General features: G+C 44.4%; 1 protein-coding gene across 1 annotated transcript; it reads right to left on the reverse strand.

The window, feature by feature from the left end:
* Nucleotides 1-313: 313 nt before the first annotated feature.
* On the reverse strand, nt 314-23,261 carry SERPINB5 (serpin family B member 5). The gene is made up of 7 exons (XM_044242851.1): nt 23,166-23,261; nt 15,712-15,886; nt 12,790-12,927; nt 9,479-9,596; nt 7,787-7,929; nt 4,903-5,070; nt 314-2,098 (listed from the first exon to the last, which is right to left on the reverse strand). The coding sequence occupies exons 2-7, from the start codon at nt 15,877-15,879 to the stop codon at nt 1,706-1,708; spliced, it is 1,128 nt and encodes a 375-aa protein (XP_044098786.1). The 5' UTR covers nt 15,880-15,886; nt 23,166-23,261; the 3' UTR covers nt 314-1,705.
* Nucleotides 23,262-23,692: the final 431 nt, after the last annotated feature.

Raw genomic sequence — 23,692 nt, forward strand, 5'->3', positions numbered from 1 at the left:
ACCGTAACTGTCTTAAAACAAATGTACATTGAGAAAAATGTACTTACAAATATTTTGAGCATATACAGCTTACTTAATAGAACGAGATTTTGAGGCTGGGCCTGAACTTTTCTGCTGGAGAAAAGCTCCATGTCCTCCTGGCGGGCTTCTCGTTTCATTGCAGAGTTACACGTAACAGAAAGGGATCCCAGCACCCACACACACCCTCAGGTCCTTTCTCCCCAGGATGAAAGGGAATGCGGGAGGAAGCAAGCCTGGTGGGCAGGAAGAAAGGAAGACAAGGGAACAAGAACAGGAATAAGGGAATAAGACATGTAGTTCAATAATATTTATTGTCAGTGGCATAAAAGACATTCAATATCGAACCTTCAGAACAAGAAGGAAGTTGAATCTATTTACAATGAATGCCAGACAAGAGATGGGTGAAGGAATGTCATGAAATCTTCAGCAAATGTGCTCTTTTGGTAGCAAATTAACCCGTGTACTTGCAGCATCGGTGACGTAACAGACCAACCTCACAGATTACTGTTAACCTAAGTTACTAACTAGCTGTGTACCGTAACTAAACTCGTAGTCTGGAAACACACATGTCAAGGCGGAAGAACATTCCAATTGCTGTTTTCTCTCCAAGGGCATTAGCTCCTTTCCCCTTTCCCACTAGCACGTTGGACAAAGAGACAAGTTCCTTCAACACTCAAAAGACTCTTTTATCGGCTACCTTAAAAATCCCCGCATGTTTGAAGTCCCTGGCCATCAGACACCCAGAGCCTTGTTGAGGCTCTCAGCACTCCCTGCCCACCAGCCGCCGACCCCTAGCCAAGTGACCACGTGCGTGTTCTGCCGAAAGCAAAAGCGGATTTTTAATAAAATCAAACCTCCCTCGAGGTGCTGCACTTCCCATGGGTCTACCATGCCCTCGCCACACTTCCAAGACTTCCAAAAATTCTGAAAACAAAAAGCTATTTCATAAGGGGGTGGCACACTCGTTTGGCAGCAAAACCTGACATTTGTAGGTTCCTCGGAGTCTTGATCCACTCTGTGTGAGCGTTCTGTGTTTTGTGGCAGAAATATGAAAGTGTTGATTTATAGGGGGCTGTCCCGATCTCCATCGATGGAGTTCCTTCCATTACATATACTATGTGCAACATGTTAGCTTTCTTAAATCCCAAAAAGTCAAGGAGTTGGGAGAAAACATTGGGACCACAGTTTAAGCAAAAGGAGCTAGGGACGGACAGCAGCCTGCACATGTGCCCAAGTTCCGCTGGAGCCAGGAAAGTTTTGTGGATCTCGTGTACCGTTTTCTTTAGTCTTTCAGGGAAGTGAGAATGTCTGGAACATTCTGTATCCCAGTGAAAGAAGCCAAAGCTCTAAAGTCCTCCAGATTCTTCTTACAGGAATTTTCGTTGTGGAAGACTGCAATCCTCCCCATGACCTTAGATAATTTGGCAAATAATGAATACATATTTTTTTCTCTAAGGTAACTCCTTTCCATTAAAAGCATTATGGTTTATGGCGGGGTTGGGGGGTGGGGAGAATAAAAGAAAGGATTGGAAAAGAAGGGCTTATTAAGTGTGAGGGCCACACACGTCAAGTACCAGCTGCTTCCTGACCCAGCAATATTAACAATTTATTGTATTTAGAAAGTGATTCTTTGGATACAGAGTTTACAGAAAAGCCAGGTGGGACTTAACTTGGGCGCTGCCACTTAAGGAGAACAGAACTTGCCAAAGAAAATGATGTTTCGCGTTTTGTTGTGCCTGATGATGTAAATAAATGGGTGGTCGGCATTGAACTCATCCTTGTGTTGCAGGATTCGCGATCCAGGCACCTCTATGGAATCCCCGCCATCTTCCGTGATCTCTAAGCACACTCTGTGAATAACATTGGAGAGGGCCACTCCCTTGGTCTCTGACATTCCAGAGAAATCAGATGTATTCTCATTAAAGATATTTTTCAGCCCTAGGTTTTCAAGACTAGCTTTGGGATCAACAAGCTTTTCCACCTTAAATTTTGGAATGGAGAGTTTGACTTTGGCGTTGGCCATGGTGCTGGGATTGGTCCACTGCAAGAGCGTCTCTGAGTTGAGCTGTTGTTCAACCTGAAGGACCCGAAGGAGAGGAAATTATTTTTTTTTTTTTATTCCCAGTTGTAAGTGATCCTGTTTGATTGAAAACAAAAAGTGCCGTTGCAAGCCCAGTTTGAAAGCAGTGCAAATACTCCACCAAACATGGAGTCAATCAGTCCTGCAGTTTGGGTGTGTGGTTTGGAAGTTTCCCTTCCAGAGAAGCACCCGGCCACTCCCCAACCCTCCCACAATGGTCCCTTTGCACTGAAATGTCTGAGGGCATTTCCCGGAAGCTGTAGAGAAGAAACAAATGCATGGATGATAATGTGGCATAAATAAGAGTGAAATAAATATAAAAGAAGGGTTTTTACACATACTCTTTCTCGAATGCTTACTTTAACTTTTCTACCAGGAAATCCAGAATATTCATGTACTTGGCGTAGCATCAAAATTTGTAACGCAAATTAAACCTAAAGTTACTCTTTCTAAAATGAGAACTTGAACTGTCTGTGGTCATTCTTGAAGACCCGTGGTGATGAATGTATCCATTTCAGTTGGTGGTTTTAGAAATGAGAGAGAGGCAACGATGTATAAAATGGTTTAGTCATAAAATTCTTCACTGAGCAAATCTTAGATTACTCCTTGCCCTGCTCACCACCCCACTGGCTAGAGGAGAAAGGCACGCACAAGAGAGAATGACAGTACTTGACTGATATTATCATGCTTCCCCCCACCACCACTGCACTGTAGTTACTCACCTGAAACCCCATTAAGAATCAGTGGCACAGCAAGGTCATAAACCGGACACAAGTTTGTTTGTTTTGTCTTTAGTGGGGGAGGGTCCCCCTTGGATTCTCTTGTTAATCTACAATAATTATGTTTTCTATGACTACTGTTTCACTTATGACAAATTACTTTGATCAAAAGATTACCATAAGTAACTAGAATTTTTGAGCCAAAAATTCCTGACCCCTTGATTTGTGGGAATGAAGAGAGGGAATAAAATTCATCCATAACTCAAAAAGACTACTCAGAGGAAAAAAAGCTCTTTTCTCTTCCATTATGTATGTGTTATGGGTCAAATCGTATCCCCCCCCCCAAAAATAAATTCGTACGTTGAAGTCCTAACTCACAGTGCCTTAAAATGCAACCTTATGTGGGAACAGAATGACTTGTAGGTCATTCAGATGAGGTCTTAGGGTGGGCCCTAACCTAATAAGACCAGTGTCTTTATAAAAAGGAAAATTTTAGACACAGATGCGCACACACACACAGAGAAAGCCATGTGAAAACACAGAGGCAAAAATTGAAGCGACGCATCTCCAAGCTAAAAAAAAAAAGGCCAAAGATCGCCAGCCCATCTCCAGAAGCTAGGGGAGAGGCATAGAACAGAGTCTGCCTCTTAGCCCGCAGCAGGAATCAAGACCTAGTACTCAGATTTCTAGCCTCTGGAACTGTTAAGAGAATAAATTCCTGCTGTTTAAACCACTGGGTTCATGGTACTTTGTTATGGCAGCCGTAGGAGACCAACACTACATGCATTCTGCATTTCCCTGAGACCCAAGAGATCAGTTTCATCCATTCTGTACTGTCATCAGAAAAAGGCTGGGATGAGGGTATTTCCCGTAAGAGAAAGTGCAATGACCGCAGGAGAAAAGAGACCAATGCGTGAATTGAGTGAGAAAGAAAAAGAGAGCAGTGAGTAAAAGAGCAATCAAGGCAGTGATGGAGAAAGTGTAACCATCGTGAAAGCCGCAGGTGGGAGGGAGACTGGCTTAGACCTAGATTATCCCCAGGAAAGTCAGGGAGTAACTGACGCATGGCTGGAAATGAAGCAGTGACCTCTGGGTGCCTCAAAGAGGCTGTCCTCCCCGGCCAAGGGCCAAGGCCCAGTTGGAAGGGAGCTAGGGAAGCTGGGAAGGGAGGACCAAGGGGGGAAGAGGTGGCTGGGGAGGGGGTGCTGGATGGGGCTGCCGGAACAGAGGGGAAGCAAAAGCACCATTCACCAGCAGATGAACCTCTGTTTAAACCTCGGGCCTCTAATAACCTACAGAAAGAATAAAGCCTAACAAAATCTCATATAGGCGAGTGCATTAGAAGAGCTTTTCAAGGGGTGCCCAGGTGGATCAATGGATTAAAGCCTCTGCCTTTGGCTTGGGTCATGATCCCAGAGTCCTGGGATCAAGCCCCGAGTTGGGCTTTCTGCTCAGTGGGGAGCCTGTTTCCCTTCCTCTCTCTCTGCCTGCTTCTCTGCCTACTTGTGATCTCTGTCTGTCAAATAAATAAATAAAAATCTTTAAAAAATGTTTTTAAAAAAAGAAGAGCTTTTCAAAACCCACAGAATGTACCACATGAAGAGCGAGCCCTAAAGCAAGCCACAGACCCTAGGACAAATGTGCTAATAACGGGCTCGTGGATGGTAACAAAGGTACCATGCTAATGGGAAATGCTAACAATAGATGCTCGAGGCTAGATTGAGAACACAGATTCCAACTTCCTGGGCTCAGATTCTAATTCAAGACACCACTGACGATCTATGTGACCACAGACCAGTCACCGACCCGACTGTGCCTCAGTTTCCCCAGCCAACAAGAGCACCGTGATCATTTCCAATGCACAGATGGGCCTGTTGGAAGAAACCAGTGAGAAGGGGCATGTGGGACCTCACAGGCCCTGGGTCCTTCCCAATTGCCAGGTAAATGTTGGCTTTTTCCAGACAAAGGCCGGGAAAGGACCCTGACACCGTTGGCAAGCCACACACAGTGCGGGCCACATGTCTCCAATGCACAGCAGGGGGCGCCGTCGTGCTGAACCCCGACCTCCCTCCTCCTCCTCACCTTCTCCAGGCCTGTGGACTCATCCTCCACGTCCTTGGGGAGCAGAATGAGCATGCTGAGGTGTTTATTTTGAAAGGGAAGCTCTATGACCTTACAGTTGATACCGTCAACGTTGCCCATACAGAACGTGGCCTCCATGCTCATCATCGGCACAGGTTTGGTGTCTGTCTGTAAGAGGAGAAATTTGGACCCGTTGCTTTTCGACTTACACAAGCATAAATACACACACGCACACACACATACACACACACACACACACGACGTTTGTTCTTGTTATAGTGTCAGACCATTATGGCTCAACTCCCTTCTGGACCCAAACCATCACAGACTAGCCTCTGAAGAGTTAATGACTTCCCTTGAAAGGTTATTCACGTGCCTCATAATTCCAATCTATTCAGGAACTAGACAGAATACTGTACTTGCTTATATTAAACAGGAAAAATAAGACAGTAGGACTGAAAACAGGGAGAATTTAACTCAGTCTTTATAGATGCTCATAAGTACAAGCTCTTTGAACCATTCCTGGTGGATCTGACTTGATAGAAAGTTCTAGTGCAAACCACGTATCTCCTTATGCAGCTCTTCCTGCTAAAACCTGTACTAGAGAACACTCAGCATAGAGCAGGACAAACATCCCATTTGTTTCGTCTTCTGTTCTCCTTCAGGTTTTTCAAGCTCTTCCTGTATGGCCAACCTACTCTCATCTGAGCAATGAAGAGTCTGGGGTAGAGTTAAGAACCCTGGGTTTTAGCCCATATGTGACACAAATAGATGCTGAGATCTTGCACAAGTCACTAAACTCCTCTGGTCCTCAGTTTCCTGTCTGTGGAATGAGGGAATCAGACATTTCTGCAAAGTCATCACCTCTGGGGAGGAAGAGAGAAAGACACAGGAGAGGGTGGGCCTGTGTGGGACAGTGCATCTGTTGCTTTATTTTTTTCTTTTAAAATATCTGAAATAAGGCAAAATATAAAGATTTACAAAGTTGGTTGTTGGGTATGTCAGTGCTTGCTTTATTATTTTCTATAATTTTCTGTATACTACAAATATTTAGTAATTTTTAAAATGGGAATATTAAGGAACAGAACCATCTCGAAGTCGCTTCTAGCTCCAATGCGTTCCACAATCCTCAAAAAACGGCCTCAGTGCCCAGGCTTTTTTCTTCAAGCCCTTCCTTTTCTCTATCTCCGTTAACATTTGACTTTGTGCCTCTATTACAAAGACACTGATTTTCTGAAGAAAAATTAGTTCATACTCAAGAGTAAGAGACTGATAGAAATTTAGTGTGACTTCTTATTTCAATCTACACCTCCCATGGGATATTGGCCTATTAACTGCATCTCTTTTAGGGGAGATTATAAACTTCCTATCAGGAATAATACTGCAGTAAAACCTTTATCTGGGATCTTCAAACTGTAAACTGAATTTCCCCAGACACCTCTCTCAAGCAGAGCTAGACCGTATTTTACTTTTTATAACACCTCTATTTCAGTACTTGTCACATGGTTAGAATATTTATTTATGTGACCGTCTTTCCACTCCCCACCACCACACACCAGCTGGACCACAGTCAAAGCAGAAACCCTGTCTTACTATCTTGGTATATCCCAGCACAAGGTAGCTGCTCACTAAATATTTGGTTGACAGGTCACTAAAGACTTCGATCCTGCATACAACCAGAAACATAACTATGATAGAAAAACATACTACTTTTGAACTAAGCTGCTGGTTCTTCCATTTACTTCTCTTAAAGAAGATACAGATTTGTCTAAAAATCTCCATCGAGTTAGACTGCTAGTCATGTGAATTTGCATAGAGTTGTGATGACCAAAACCCATCGATTTCACTTATCAGCACCGAACATGGATACAATGACCCCATTTCTGAAACATAAATTGAGAGACATACCTTCTGAACACAGGACTAAATAAAGACCATTCCAGGAAATGTGTGTGTGTGCACGCGTGTGTTCACCTTGTCTGAATAGGCGCTATACCAAACAAGGTAACTTCATCAACTTAGTCTCCCCTTAAAGGAAACACTATAGAACCAGGGGGGAAAGTTCGGTAACATCACTGGAAAAGTTCAGTGGCTACAAAAGCAAAGCAAAGGAAACAAAAGAAAGTGTGCATTCAAAAGGAGGACGTATCCCCACATAGCCTTGAGCAGTGTTTTTACTGCTTGCTCAGAGGAAATATAGCAAGATCAATAACGTTTCAAATCCTTATTGAGTCTCCAGGATCTGCCATGACCCAGCTTTATGACTGAAATCAAAGTGTTGACAGGACCCTGCTCTCCCTGCAGCCTGTAGGGGAGAATCTGTCCCACGCTCTTCTCTTGGCTTCTGATGTTTCCCGTGATCCTTCTGGTGTTCCTAGAAGCATCACTTCGCTCTCCTCAGCTTTATGACTGAATCACGTAAATCAAGTAAAGGAGTAGCACACATCCCTCCTCCCTTCCGCCCATTCACACTTTGTGAGATGCAAACACTACACATCTGCATGCTCAGCTCCAAAGTCCACAGTGCCTTCACTGACCATTACCAGGCGTGGGTTGGGTCTGGGCTGGCCCTGCGGCCACTAGGAAACCCACCATCAGCAGACTGTCTTGGGTTTGCTTACATATAACTTGGGGCCCGTCTGCCAGCCCTTCCAAGGGAGGAGAACCAACCACCAGCAAAACCATCTAACTATTCTGGAGAAGTGTGAGAGGCTCTGGATTACGGGTCTCTGTCTCCCACCTTCCTTCCTGTCTCAGGAAAAGCACACTGCGTCCTGGGCCTCAGTTGCCCTCACTGGAGTGAATCCCTATGGTCCCGTCTGTTGCTATAATTTTTCAGATCTATAGTTGGGAACCTCCGACGTGCTGCCCCCCTCTCCCATACCTTGTTGATTCTGAATGGGCATTCTTTGGTTTCGGATTCAGGAAATTTCTTCATCCACTTCCCAACGAAGTAGGCAGCATTAACCACAAGCATTTTGGTCTGGTCACTGACACTGCTGTCAGCCAAGATGTTCTCAAAGCGGCCTGCAAGCAACGATAGGAAAGCCCAGATTGCACCTGTCGTTCTTCCAAACCATATCTGATATCCACACGTGTATCCGCTCGCTGAGTATTTATCCCCATTTTACAGATGAGGATGCTGAGATGTGGTGCTTAAGTCACTGGCCCAAGATGACACAGGAGCAAGGTCAGAGTCGGGATTCAGAGCTGAGTCTTTTGGACTCCACAGCCTGCGCTCCGAAATGAAAAGCCACGAGTGTAATTTGAACCTTTTCACATGCGTTACCTCACAGGGATCCTGGAAGGCCAAGATCATTGTCCCCGTTTTATATTTCAGGAAACTGGGGCTCGGGGAGGCTGAGCAGCCCCGGAGGCTCACCGGGCTGGAAAGTGCATCTGCGCAGGGCCGGGCTGTGCTCTTCACCCCCTAGCCCGGCTCACCCTCCCCAGAGGGCAGTGGGGTCATTATCGCAGGATTCAATCGCAGCAGCCACAAGAGCTCCCTCGGGATAATGCCATCATAGAACGAAGTCCTCATGTGTGAAGAGTACTGACGTTTTTCCCAAGGGATTTTCATTTACCAAATCCCCGGGATCTTCCCGCCGCTGCTCAGGGCCCACTTTGCAGACCTGTGACATGCACGTGCAGGGCCCTGTCCTGGTTTCCTCTGTCACCACATTAAAGGCCTTAATACAGTTTTTAATAAAGGGCCCTGCATTTGCATTTTGCACTGAGCTCACGTAACCAGTCTTGCTAATGTTACATGACGGGTTGACTGCTAATCATGTTAAGGAAGGAGCTGGAAGACCAGACAAGGAGGGGAGCTGGTGGGTGGTCGTTCCAACTTAAATCTCGAGCTTCTGACTCTAAATTCAGAGACTTTTCACTTCTCCAGTAAAATCTTAAGTTTATGGACTTTTTTCAAAGGCCCTTATAGAGAAAATACAATCATCAGACAATTCTGGAAGCAAAACTGCTACACAGCAGTTTAAACAGCAACTGGTTTTGCTTATAGATCTTTAAACTGTGCTTAACCTGGTGTTACTTATGCCAGTTTTTTTCTTTACATATGAAGGCAAAGAAACATCATTTCAATGACAGATACATACATATGAATACATTTGTGTGTGCGCACACCTATGACTGCCATAGATTATCTTGGTGATCATAGATTGTTTGTTACCCTAGAGATCAAACTTGATCTTCACAGCCACCATGTAAAAATTAATCAGGTAACTTAGGCCCCATTTTGCAGATCAGTAAACTGAGGTTTCGTTTCCAGATTGAGAAAGCGGCCAGTGACTTCCGCGAAGCCACTCTCTGTTAGAAGCGCGCTGGGGAGCCCAGCCAGGTGGGTGAGAATGGAAGCACCAGGAATTCCTGCCGAGCGTAAGATGATGTAGGACATGCCCGGGAATCCAACCACATGTTTGAATGGGCTGGAAAAACAAAAGTTTAGCCCGTCTACTGAAAACATCTGAGGAAGCTTCCAGATGTTCCAGTTGATGCTTAGCAGAAAGTTCATGAGAAGATAGGGTCGAAGATAGGGTCCAGGTAAGGAAAAGATACTTGCCATCTGTGAGATCCTTGATTGACTCGTTGATCTGACCTTTTGTTTCTTCCAATTTTTCTTTGAAGTCAACAGTTTCCATTTCCTTTGCATAGGGTCTCTTCGTAGAGCTGATGAACTCCTGAAAAACATCCAGTTTATAAAATCACAAAGTTCCTAAAGTCCACAGCCAAACCATTGCCTCCTCCCATGATTCTAACTAATGGATTGGTAAGTGTCCAGATTGGTGAATACCCTTTCAAAATCTGAAACACTGTACAAATGGAAACTTCATGTGGGAATCAATGAATGTTCTTTGCATGAAGTATGTCACTTCTTTAATTATAAGGCAATATCAATTATTAAAAACTTCTGTCAATGAAATAGCAGCTTTGGGGGAAAAAAGGAACACTATACTAATGTATGCAACAATTGCAATATGAATTCCAATTTAGAAACATTAAAATGTGATATATATATATGTATATATACATATATGCATATCTATATCTATATGTGTGTGTGTGTGTATCTCACACCTGAGATATTTTTTCTTCTATTCTAAGAGATATATATCTTTTAGAATAGAAAAAAATGGGGGCACCTGGATGGCTGCCTTCAGCTCAGGTCATGATCCCAGAGTCCTGGAATCAAGCACAGCACCAGGCTCCTGCTAAGTGAGGAGCCTTCTTCTCTTTGTCCCTCTACCTACTGCTTTGCGTACTTGTGCTCTCTCTCTCTCTAAATGAATAAATAAAAACTTCTTAAAAATTTAAATAACAATATAAAATACTCCAAAAGGAATCTAACCTCAATTTATATTTAAAAAAGAAAAAAAGAATAGAAGAAGTTTTCTGTGAACAGAAAACTCCTATCCTCACTAAAATCAATACAGACTCTAGGGAAAACACAGCAGGGAGTCCACAGCATGTCTGCTAAAACTGCAAAACCCCAAATCCCAACCCTATTGATCTTGATTCCAGTGATCTGAGGCCAGGAATGTGCACTTTTAACAAACACTCAGGTCATTCTGATTGGAGGGGTGGGGGACCTCCTACCACATTTGTTGATTCTATTACCAGTAAATTTGCAAATGTTACACACCCAGTAGGAGGAATGGAAAGCAGTCTTTTAAAAAAAAAAAGTCTTTCAGGGTGCCTGAGTGACTGGATCCCTTAAACACCTTACTCTTCTTTTCTGCTCAGGTCATGATCTCAGGGGCATTAGCTCAAGCCCCAGGTAGGACTCCACACTTAGCACAGCATCTGCTTATCCCTTTCTCTCTGCTCCACCCCCTTCTCTCTCTCTCTCTCTTTTTCTAAAAATAAATATATAAATAAATTTTTAAATAAAGAAATAGGCTTTAAAATTCTTTCAATTCCAAGTTTGGTTGAAATGACTCAAAATGTGGAATGGAAATTCAACCAAATGAGATGTATCTGATTCAATGTCCTGAGCACAGGGGGCTCCGTGAAGTTCTTGAGAGCAGCTGTTTAGCCTTAGCCATTTTGCTTCTTAGGCAACGCAACCTTAGGACTGAGTGTTAACATTGACAGAGAGAGCTGGCACCACCTAAGAACCCTGAGCCCCAGCAAGATAAAGGACCTCCCTGCTCCTCACAGCTAGCTGCAAAATGTATTGAGCAGCTCCTTCAGGACCACCTAGGGAGCTTTTTAAATTTTTCCATACTCAGATCCCAACTCCCATCTTAGGATATATATTTTTTTTAATGTCCTAGGTGATTGCTGGCAGAAAAGAATGCTATGTATATATGTCTTCACATAAAACAAATAAAGTCACAATAACATCTAGTGACTCATATTCTCAAAAGATCTTGACCAGGGGGCACCTGGGTGGCTCAGTCAGTTAAGCGTCTGCTTCAGCTCAGGTCATGCTCAGGGTCCTGGGATGGAGTCCTACATCAAGCTCTCTGCTCTGCGGGGAGCCTGCTTCTTCCTCTTCTTCTTCTCTCACTATCTCTGTCACTATCTCTGTCACTCATCAGATGAAATTTAAAAAAAAAAAAATTAAAAAAGAAAAAAGACATTAAAAAACTAAAAAAAAAAGAAATTAAAAAAACTAAAAAAAATAGACTAGAAAAACAAGCAGTATGCAGAAAGTAGTAAAACTACGGTACAATATTTAACCTTTTAGTCTACCTTCTAGATGTGGAAAGCTTGAAATTCTGACCATGCAAACACAAACGGAATCAACTCTCTGCGACTAGAGAAAGAAATTCTATGTCGTAGTCCAGGATGCTGGTTATGTGTTTCAAACACAGATTCTACGAAATATGATGACACACTATGGGGTCAAGGGTAAAGATACTACAGTGTACTTTATATGAGTCCTTCAAGAAACAGCTGAAATTAAACCCGTAGGCCTACCTTGGATAGATGCCCACATGACCAGCCTAGGAAAGCAAACAAAACCAATTTGTGACTGATTCATACAGTTGCTATTTTTCTTATTGATTTTGAGAGACGTCAAGAGAACATTGTGTGAATGAACAAATGAGGAGGAGAACTTAAAATGTTGATCCAGGCCAGACACCCTGCTATTCGAGGAGAAAAAGGTTTAACTCATGAGCTGTCTTGCATCTATGGAGATACACTTACTAGAGAGTTAATACCCCATTCTCTATTCCTCTCAGTGAGGAAGCTAGGAGGAAAGGTGAGATTTAGGTGTGTTTGAGAGGAGAAAGGGAAACCCGCAAGCTTCTCTGCATTTTGAGCTGTGTTGTGACTGCAAGGCGATTCTAGCTAGAAGTGATTTCCACAATTTGCAGCTTCTCTGTAGAGGCTGCTTTTAGGCAATCAACTTGAGCAATGGAAACCTGAGAAAGTAGAGGAGCCCACAGGACCCCCTGCTCCTTGGCTGAATACAAGCAGTCCCATTAAGCGACCCCCTTCAAAATATCCACAAGCCCTAGCTGACCCATGGTCTGCTTACACCCAGACTCAGGTACCACAACAGGAAAACTCCATACGTTCCATACTCCCTCACCCACCCCTTAACTAGAGCCCCCCACCACTGCCTCGGGGAGAACAGACTCTCTCTTGCTGTCCTTCCCACTCCCTTGCGGTGTCTTCAGTAAACGTCTATCTCCGTCACTCTGCCTTGTGTGAAGTTGTCCACGTTGGGCGGCTTCCCATCATATTGGGAGACCCACCCCCACATTCTCCACTAGAACCGATTTATTTCTGATAAGGCTGAAATCACAAATGAGCATCCTAGAAGTGAATTTCACGGACAACAAAGTTGTGGGTCTAACCACGTGAAAATGTCATTCCTGGTAAAAAGCTAAATCGTGTTCCTTGCTTTAACCCACTTACGGTAGAGGGGTTCAGAGATTTGTCTACGTAGAGCCGTTTGATTAGTTTCAGAGAGTAAAAGGAACTAAGTTTGTTCACATCCGATGTTACTGTTTGAAATCCAAAGGGTACATCTTTGATATTTTCAAAATGAAGGACCTGTGAAAAGAAAAAAAATCCATTACCCATGAAATATTGCCTCTTCCTACTGCAGTGGGTACAGGACAATGATCCACCACCTGGGGGTGGGGCGTGTCAGTACCTCCCTGCTCATTTGCCCCCATAAAGGAAAGCTTTTCAACCTGAATATTATTGACATTTGAGGCTGGATGATTCTTGTTGGGGTGCTGTCCCGGGTACTGTAGAATGTTAGGCAGCATCCCTGGCTGACTTGGTGACCCTAGCACTCCTTCCTCCATTTGTGACAACCAAAAATGTCTCCAGGCATCGCCAAATATCCCTGGGATGGGAGGGGGCGTGGAACTGTCCCCAGTTGAGAAACACTGCCATTAAAGTCTTCTCTTTATTCAACTTTGGGGAAATTTTGCCCATTCTTCAAAAGGATGTCTCTAATGCTCATACAGAAGGCTTTCTGAACTCGGGAAGGAGTAAAGCTGCGTTATAATGCCTGTCCAACTGAGACACAAGAAGAGAGAGAGGAGTACCAAGAGAGACAATCATTGGACAGGTATCAGATTTGGGGATAGATGTGTCTCCAGGCAGGGTCTTTCTAGCCCCTTCAGTTGCTCTAACCAAATGTGCTGAGGCATCGCTGATAGAAGGCAGCCACCATCCACGGTCGCCTGCCCTCAGTGAGCTACAGTCACACAGCCCTGCCTTGGATCCCAGCCTGTACCCACTAGAAATGCCATCTTGCCGAGCTCTTCCAAGCTTCACGTTCCCCTCTGTAAAAGGGACTGAGAACACCTACTTTTTTGAGTTGGTATAACTATTACGGACCTTGCATGTAAAACAACAAAACTTCGTATGGTTTCAAAAATGGTAAAATTATTCTTATACTAATATTCAAAGTCACTTAAAACTAGGATGTTATCTTCTGGAAGGCTTGATTTCTTCCATTTTGTTCCTAACTCTTCTTTTGTTCCAACCAATAGCCCAGCAGCTCCTCTGCTTCTTGGTGCCCCAAAATGTGATGTCAGCATAAGGCAATCCTCTCCTGACTCCTAAGTCAGAGCAACTGCCCCGACTGCCATACTTCAGGTAATGTCACTAAATAGGCACAATGTCTGATGACCCAAAAACCTTGGTACAGCAGGGTCACATTGGCTGGTCCAAGGCAGTGCATTGCTCTCATGCCTAATGGCAGCTAAAAAGACCAGAAAGTTAAAGAACCCAGGTAAGCGCTACCAGGAAAACAATTGTAGGTACTGAAAAGAGCTTTATTAATAATATTGGGAACAGACCCACTACCGGGAAGTCATCTTTGCTCTCCCTTCTCTAGTGGGAGATGAGAAGGAAGAAGGAGAATTGGGTGGGGATGGAGAGGTTGGGGGAGTCAGGAATGAAAGATGAATGAGAAGAGACCGGTGTTCTGCCCACAACTGAAGTTTCTTTTTCAAGCCCCAGTCAGTTTTGAGTGTAAATTCTTCATCCTGACCCAAATTATTATTTGGGTGTACTTCCTGGGGATTTATGGATATAAGAAGATGTTTCTTTTTTTAATGCTTGTGAGTTGATGGGAAAAAAAAGATTCTGTTGAACCTAAAATGATCAACATAAAAATCATATTGGAATGGAAGTAGAAGCACATCTACCTACGATCTAAGAGGGGGAGATGGGTAAAGGGGAAAAAATTTCCAGGCATAAAATAAACAATTCATGCAAATTTAATGTACAACAGGGTGACAGTGACTAATAATACTATATTGTACATGTAAAAGTTGCTAAGACAGTGGGTCTCCAAAGTTCTCACACAAGAAAAAAATGTGTAACAATGTAAGGTGACAGATGTTAACTCGATTTAGTGTGGTGATCATTTCACAATATACACAGATATCAAATCATTATCTTGTACACCTAAAACTAATGTGTTATATGTCAACTATATCATAATTAAAAATAATGATAAACTGAAATAAAGGTAAATGAGTACCTAAACATAACAATCTGGAAGATCACCTCATTTGAAGATCTAAGAATTTTACAAAGCTAGACGGTCAACCATAGCCAAAAAAGAAACTCTAAAAATAAACACACACACACACACACACACAATTCGCATCTGCATAAAACTATATACATATATGGGGGAGGGGGTAACATCATTTTAGTCCATTCTTCTCGAATGGGATATTCTGAAACATAAGAAAGAACAATCCGTCTTCTTATTCACCCCTGTTGCTTGAAGGTAGAAAATTTTAAATGTTATTTCTGTACCAACATAAGTGCAGATGTATTTATTTAACAGGGATATATTACTGTATTATAGAGTATGGATATATTACTATATATATATCTATTAGGATGGATAGTATGGATATATTACTATATCACTATATTATAGGGGACAATATATTATAGAGTAGAATGCAGTTGAGCCTGCATCTTAAAGCACGATGCTGTCAATAAATTTTGTGCATAAAACAGGGGGTATGTGCAGGAGCACATTTAACAAACACCATCTTGATTGATCCTTATAATGTAACAGGTAGACTTGCCAAAGGCCACCCATTAGTATAAAGATGGTGATCGCCTTGCAGGTCCCCTGTCCTCCATCACAGCATGGTACTTGTAAATGTGGACTGCAGGACAGATTAATGAACTTCCACATAGAAAGACTGATTAAGAGGGTGCTAGAAAAGGCACAACTCTCAATCCCAAGCAATTTTCTCCAAGGGCCCCCATTCATTTCTCCCAAGGCACTGCCTATGTGTTCTAATAAGCCTGTTGGCACTCGAAACAGAAACAAGGTATGGAGCTTACCTGTCCAATTTCATCTGCCGTGTCCCCTTTGGCGCCTACTTGAGCAAGGGACAGAGAGGTGGAGAGACAGATTGGAGAGAAGAGGACGTTGCCTGCTGGCTCCTTTTCACACAGTTGTTTGAACAGGTCAACCGCAAAGGCTGAATTTGCCAGTCGGAGAGCATCCATTGTGGGCCTGGAGCAAAGGACGAGGATGAGGGGATTTCAGCTGACAGTTGACAACACTGATCAAAATCAGTTGGTTTTATTGACCAATTTTGTTTCAGTTAAGACGTAGGTGAAACCATATAGAATTAACATTTTTGAAGATGAAAAACAGTCCAATCACAGCAGTTCTGCAAGGTTCAATTTAACATTTAGTAAATGTTATGGGTTAAATTGTATCCCCCCAAAAAGATATGTTGAAGTCCCACTCCTGGGTACCTGTGAATGAGATCTTATTTGGAAATATGATCTTTGCAGATTCAATTACGTTAAGGTCATTAGGGTGTCCCTAATCCAATATGAATGAGGTCCTTGTAAGAACAGGAGAAAAGATACAGAGACAGACATGTGCAAAGGGAAGATGGTGTGAGGACACACCGGGAGCAGGCCACGACAGCGAGGAGGAGAGCGAAGTGATGCTTCTAGGAGCACCAGAAGGATCACGGGAAACATCAGAAGCCAAGAGGAAAGCATGGGACAGATTCTCCCCTACAGCCTGCAGGGAGAGCAGAGTCCTGCCAACACCTTGATTTCGGGCATCTGGTCTCCAGAATTGTGGGAGAATACATTTCTATTGCTTTAAGCCATGCAATTCTGAGGGTCTTTGTTACAGCAGCCCCGGGAGACTAATAGAGCCAGTAATGCCTTAGGAGGGCAGCTGGCACATAGCAATATTGAACAAACACAGCAGTTAACTGTTTTTGTCGTGAGTATATACCTACAATGTGGAAGACCCCACACGCAGTATTAGATGTACCAACTGAGTCCCTCCTTCTCTGAGTCTGCAACTCTTTGGGGCAGATATGGAGACAAAGAAGTAAATGTGGGGCTTCCTGTGACATGTGAGCACTGCAACAAGTCACAGAGGGTTAAAGAAAAGAGAGAAGGTGGGTTCAGCTAAAAACATAGCGCCTGGGGAAGTAGAGAGAACAAGATAGAGTGTGTCTATGGGCCACAGAACGATATTACTACCCTTGTCTGAGGACTCTTATCCTGATGCATGTTCTCTAAGTGGTGTCCAGAGACCCCTGGCAGCCCCTAAGACCCTTTCAGTGGGTCCATTTTCAGGGGCTCCTGGCTGGCTCAGTCAGCAGAGCATGCGACTCTTGATCCCTGGGTCATGAGTTCGAGCCCTTTGTTGGGCATAGAGATTAAAACATTATTTTAATTTCATAATAACTTTTAGACATCATCTTTTTCATTTTCAATCTCTCACAAATAGGCAGCAGAGTTTTCCAGAGGCTGTTTGGTGTGTCTTCTCTCAAACCAAATATTACAGAGATTTAAAGAAAAGAAATAACAATGTTACTCATCTTCCTGCAATTTTTTTCCTTTAGAAAACAGTTGTTTTTTCATAAAAATATGTTATTCAAATTAATATGTCATGGCTCTATTATAGTCATTTTAATAAATTAGTAAATGCTTCAAAATTTCTCCAGTTTTAATTTCTAATTTGGGAAGTATGGATAGACATATCTGACATCAGAAAAAGAAAAGAAAAACAGCTCTTTGGGATCCTCAGTAATTTCTTTTTTAAAGATTTTATTTATTTATTTGACAGAGAAATAAAGAAAACACAAGTAGGCAGAGTGGCAGGCAGAGGGAGAGGGAGAAGCAAGCTCTCCACTGAGCAGGGAGCCCAACATGGGGCTCGATCCAAGGACTCTGGGATCATGACCTGAGCCAAAGGTAGATGCTTAACCAGCTGAGCCACCCAGGCTCCCTGGATCCTCAGTAATTTTTAAGAGTGTAGAAGGGTCTTGAAATTTAAAAGTTTGAGAAATGTTCTGTTGAAAGGTCCACTATCTGTCCAATCCAGTAGTTAACGATCAAGCCAAAAGCCACCTGGGTAACTCAGGCAGTTGGACCATAACCCTTCCTAGAACGGAGCAGAGCATCATGGACTCCTCAGGCTCAGCCTGAGACCAGGATAGAGTGTGTCTATGGGCCACAGAACGATATTACTACCCATGACTGGCTGGTGCACAGGCCAAGGTTTGAAGTATTCCCCCAAAGCCATCAGGTACTGTGTAGTCCCACACAGAGACACAAAGAGTGAACATGACATTGAAGGACCTCTAGGAGGACATACTCTCCAGCATCAGACAAAGTATCAGCACTCAGGACAGAGGGCTTCCTTCCAGAAGGACCCAAAGAGCTATTAGAGAGTCAATACATGAATAGGATCTCAACAGTATACCTTACGCCTGCACAGAAATTAAAAATTCAAAGACGTGATAAGAAGATCAAGGAATGAGTCCCTGGTCTACAGAATCCTGCCTTTTGTGGGACATGTGGCTTGTGTGTAGGATGGATTCAAAAAGATTATAATATATATCTCACAGTCTGTAAAAGCAAATTCATTAGCAAAAAAAAAAAAAAGTTTTGTTGACCTGTTCATGCTCGCTGGTCATCTTCTTCCTTCATTTTATGTCCCTGATAAGAACAGCTAAGTGAGCTTACATCAGTGTTCTCACTGAAAACCTACTACAAGGTCACCTTCAATCTTATATTTCTTTGGGGCCCACGACCTTCCCTTCTCTCCTCAGGAGTGGGTCTGAGCGGGTTGACAGCCCACTCCCAGGCAAAGCAGCCAAGCATCAGGTGTGCAAAAGGCAATGAGACATAAACAGACACGTATGGGGGGTTTTGATGAGTAGGACCACTGCAGGGAAATTAGAAGAAACCGCACAAAAGGTTTCAACGGCAGGAAATTTAACATTGTTGGTGCTGACTTCATCTACAGCCAACATTCAACCTGAATTACTTTTCCATCAAAGAGAGAAGCCTCGGGGTGCCTGGGTTGCTCAGTGGGTTAAAGCCTCTGCCTTTGGCTCAGGTCATGATCTCGGGGTCCTGGGATCGAGTCCCGCATCGGGCTCTCTGCTCAGTGGGGAGCTTGCTTCCTCCTCTCTCTCTGCCTGCCTCTCTGCCTACTTGTGATCTCTGTCTGTCAAATAAATAAATTAAAATCTTAAAAAAAAAAAAAGAGAGAGAGAGAGAGAGAAGCCTAAATGAGCTATCACTTCATCAAAGAGAAAAGCCTCAACCCAGGTCCCTGGGAACTTCTCAAAGCTTTTACAACTTGAGGCCTAATCACATTATTACCAATATGAAAATACACCAGCTCCACTGGAACAAACATCAGTAGTCCTTCCCAGATGTATTTCCTACCCTCGCAGAAGAAATATTTGAATAACTTTGCACAATGAATAACAAACTTTACTTTTCAAGTTGGTTTTCCTTCTTGTGTATCAGCCCTTGGAGTGATCTGCTAAGAGAATTTTGACTCAAACCCCTGGACGTGGAATGAAGGGTAAGGAAATGTTCCTTTTGTTCAAGTGAAGCACTCTTTCTTCATGCTTTATAGCATTTGAAGATAAATTTAGTCTAAACGGTTCTATGCGAGTACGAGATCACAGTGGTTTTTAGTACAGTTGATTACACAATATAATTGACACTGTGTTGCAATTCAAACCTCAGAGTCAGGCCTCTGTTGGAAAACATGAATCAGTCCACATCTATCAGCTAAGGCTTTCCCAACAGGGAGACCCTCCCTTTCAAGAGTCTGTTCCTCTGCCTCAAGAGTCCTAGTGCTTGAGGTGTGCCTTCTTATCTGTGTGCTGACAAGCTCCTTTCCCAGAAAAGTCTCCTTCGAGTTGGGGAGGATCATGCAGCCCTTTAATATCTGAGGTCCCAGAGAAAATGACATTGTTTGATGCTTGACAAGGGAAGCAGAAAATGACTGCGCGTGGAAATTGCTGTAGCTGCAAACAGTCACCAAGGAGTCATCAATCAGACATTGCCTGGCAAATCTGATCCCCGGCTTGGTGATGAGAACCAACTGACCTAAAACACTTAAGGCCGATCTGGGCTAAGGTAGTTCCAACGGATGACTTTGGCCACAGTCCATTACCACTTCCCTGTGCTGCAAGATTAAGCATGCAAACAAATCTCAGCAACGTTAGCAACATGCGCCCGGGGACACCCATCAGGTCCTACACAGACCGTTTTGGGTAAGGAATTGTATGAAAATTACGCATGCAAGAGTAGAAATTAGAAAAGAGTACAGATTAGCAGGTCCTACATAATCAATGTACATGTCTAATGACCTATGTGCACAGCGCTAAATTGCTACAACATTTTTGGTTTTACTTTTCACTTTGTTACTAGAGAACTTCTTTCATTTTCATGAAAACCTTCTGACAATTGTAACAAATAAGGAGAATTTCCTAACAGCTCTAACAGAGAAAACACTACATCTCTTCGTAGCTTAAATGTTTAAGAGGCACTTTTATGTTAACCAGAGAAAAGTGAGATAGAAAGTTAAGTAAGAAATGCAAATGCAGCAAACAGAAAGTTGTCAGAATTTATTGCAAAGTGGCTTGTTGTTTGCATTGCATCCTAAAATCAGAGATCTTTCGAGTAGGACAAGATCTTGGAATGGATCTAGTCTGGCTCCTCTCCCTCACGTTACAGATGAAGAAAGTAAGGCGGGCGGAGATGAAGCGATTGTCCCAGGCCACCCACACGGGGAGTGAGAGTGGCAAAACCAGACCTTCCTTTCCACCTGCTGCCAGCCGCGTTCTCCCCACCACACCCCATCACCTTCCCTCTTGGTACTTGTGTCTTCGCTGGCATGCGTTCTCTCGGAAGTCTTCAGAGTTCCAAAAATCTTACATGTCCTCAATTACCCCTTCAGAGACACTGAGAGACTTTGCACAGGTTTTTTTTTTTTTTAATCCACACAAAATTTTTCTTCCCATTTTTCAAGAAACTCTTGTTCTCTTCCTGATCTTTGCATTGCAACCTACGAGTCCGACATCGCTTTCATTTAGTAAGTGTTACCGGGGGACCTCCTGTGTGTCAGGCACTGGGCTGGACATTGGGAAGTCACGAGGGAACACGCACGGTTCCTGCCTCTGTGGAGCCGTCGCGTGGCACGACGCGTGTGGTGGGGTGACCAGCATTTGGATGGGGGCACCAGTTACTGTGGGAGACCTCAGGGGAGAGAGTCTGCTTACAGTAAAATTTTAGTGAGGTCACTTCAGAGACAGCTCCATCCAAGTAAGTCACACGAAAGCAAGTCCTGAGGGAGAAGTAGGAGTTAGCCAAGCAAAAACATGTGCCAGAGAGAACGGACCCAATTCAGAGACTGCAGGGGGTCCCAAATGAGAGACACACACACTGGAAGGTGCGCGGGTCAGTGTGCTTGCTTCTCTAGACCTACTACCGGTCACTGGCCCCTGCATAAAGATTCCTACAGTTTTTAATGCATCTAAGTCAATGGTCCTCGAGCTTTTCATCTGTAGATGAAAAATGAAATGTAGACTATTGGATGAGATAAAAACCATGTGGGTAGGTTGACCATATGTCCCACTTTGCCTGGGACAGTCCTGGCTTCTCTGTGTTGTCCTGACATTAGCAAGAGTGCCCCTTTCACTCTCAAACATGTTGTATTTGAACAAGATAAGTTCACCCTATGTATAGATCCATTCTTCTACACACATGTGTGCGCACACACACATACACACACACAACTGTGCATGTTTTTGTTCATTCCTTAAAAACTATTTTTCACTGTGTCACGTTATTGTGGATATCACTTAGCCTAGCCAGTCTCAGTTTACAGATGAAGAAAAATGTGGTTAAAAAAAAAAAATCGATATTTAGTCTAGGCCATCCCTAGGCAATGTCTTGAGGAAGCTTGCCTTGTTGTAATAACAACCATGGGATGCCTGAAAACACCGTCTCTGCTGTCTGCACTCACGAGAAGAAAAAGTCAGAGCCAGATGAAGAAAATCCGAGATCCTGCAGCTTCTGTGCGGGGGAAACTTGTGAAGATTAAGGGAAGTTATGAAATGAGTAGATGTGTGTGCAAAGTGCTTGGTTAGCAGGACAGAACAGCGCAGCTATTAGTAATGAGGTCAATTGCTTAATCACCAATGGCGGGGGAGCCTCTCTATACTCAGATACTCCGTGTAGAGCCTGATCTTGACCACTGAGCTGCCCGACAGCAAACTAGAACCGGGCTTGCCGCACCAGAATGACCGAAATTGCTCAGACTGCATAACTTCAAAGTCCAGCAGAGGGACTGAGGTAGCAGAATTCATGGCGTTGGGAAGCAAAGAAATAAACCCACTGAGTCACATGGAGAATCCTTGCTTCAGGCGGGCCTCCGCCTCTCCGCCCATCCGGGAACCCATCAAACACTTGCACAGACTGGTGGGGACTGAGGTTTGAGACCCGCCTGATTCTGTTCAAGACCTCTTTGGTGACGCAGGGGTGAGCAGGTCGGTCAGAGTACTTGGGGCATCGTGGCCACAAGCTGTGAGTTGGAAGGCCGGGATTCTCCTTCATCTCGGCACAGATAAGCTGTGTGGCTGGGGACCCACTTCCCCTCGGTGACCCTCCACTCCTCATCCACAACGGGAAGGGCCAAGCCGGGATGGAGGTAACCCCTCAGCTCTGCGAGTCCGTACCTCCTCTGAGAACAAGCCATCAGAACAGCCTGGCCTGTTAAATTGATCCGTACCAGGATACACTTCAGTGACGTCATAAAAACCGCAGTGTCGGTGAGGAAGAGACTGTGACCCGGCCTATTTGAAAGGTTGCCCAAGAGCACACATGGGAAATATGTAACTTGTTTCAAGTGTCCCGAAACCCAGAAACAGGGAGAGAGGATGCTCCCTGCCTGGAAGAGGGCATGGTTAGTAAGCGAACGCCGGCTGGGGGCTTAGAAGCCCCAAAAAGCAGAGCGGTTCCAAAATCAGACTCTCCCCCAGCCGGGAAGGGGAGCCGGACGCTCAAACACCTTCCAAGTCCCTCCAGGTTCTCAGCACCACGCCCTTTCTGAAAACCAGCATTGCAAAATTCATTTCAAATTTCCAGATAGGGCTGAAAAGGTCCTCAGAAAGACGGTCCCCTCCAGAAATCACTGTCGCACGGCCACCCCCCCCACCACCACCACCCAAACCTCCAAGCCCTGTTGGCTCTTCATACGCGCTCCTCCTCGTCCCACTGAGTGATTTCGCTCCCTGCACGGCATTCCTGCTTCCCACTTCGAGTTCCCAAGGCAAAGGGCTGCCCCTGTCAGGGTGGGCCGGCAGCAGCGGCCCTCACAGCCCGTCCTTGACAATAACCCTTCTGCCAACTTCCTTCCCCACCTCGCAGCAGCTCAAATCATGATTTCGTTGTAAGAATCTTCCTGAAAAGAGGCATCACCCGCCCTGCCACCGCGCTTTGCTTACCTGGAGTCCCAGCTATCCTGGAAAATGCCCGGCACGGGAAAAGGAAAGTGAGGCCGTGGAGGGACCTTGCAGGAGCAACCCTCTGTGGGGCAGAGGCGAGGCTCGCTCACCTGGAGCCGCACCCGCGCGCGGTGACCACTCCCAGCCTGGCGGCCGCCGCCCTCCCCTCCCCTCCCCTCCCCTCCCGGCTCTTACTCAGGCGTCTTGGCAGCTGGTCCCTGAGTGAAAAAAAAAAAAAAATGATTCGGGCTGAAGTTGCGGTTGCCTGCGCAGCTTCCAAAGGCCTCCGACGTGCTCGGGCAGGAAGGGCTGTCGTGGCTCCTGCCTTGGGCTAAATGAACACATCCGCAGGTACACAAGGGCGACCCTGGGACCGGAAGATGAAATGCACGAAACAGAAGGAATATGTGACGGTCGTAATGATTCACACCTCTCAGAGAGGGTGGTGCCCCAAAAAGCTCTCCAACCTCCACCTTTCCATGTCAGCTGGGCTAGCTTATCCTTCCAGAACACCAAAGAGGTACTAC

The sequence above is a fragment of the Neovison vison genome, chromosome 3 (genome assembly GCF_020171115.1).
Source record: "Neovison vison isolate M4711 chromosome 3, ASM_NN_V1, whole genome shotgun sequence".
Lineage (NCBI taxonomy): Eukaryota > Metazoa > Chordata > Mammalia > Carnivora > Mustelidae > Neogale > Neogale vison.

Bases quoted from the DNA above. Each gene is read 5' to 3' on its own strand.
- SERPINB5 (XM_044242851.1), bottom strand. From the start codon at position 15,879: ATGGATGCTCTCCGACTGGCAAATTCAGCCTTTGCGGTTGACCTGTTC. The intron at 12,928-15,711 runs GTAAGCTCCATA...TTCTTTTCACAG, and splicing joins CGGCAGATGAAATTGGACAG to GTCCTTCATTTTGAAAATAT. The intron at 9,597-12,789 runs GTAAGTGGGTTA...GATGTTTTTCAG, and splicing joins AATCTCTGAACCCCTCTACC to GAGTTCATCAGCTCTACGAA.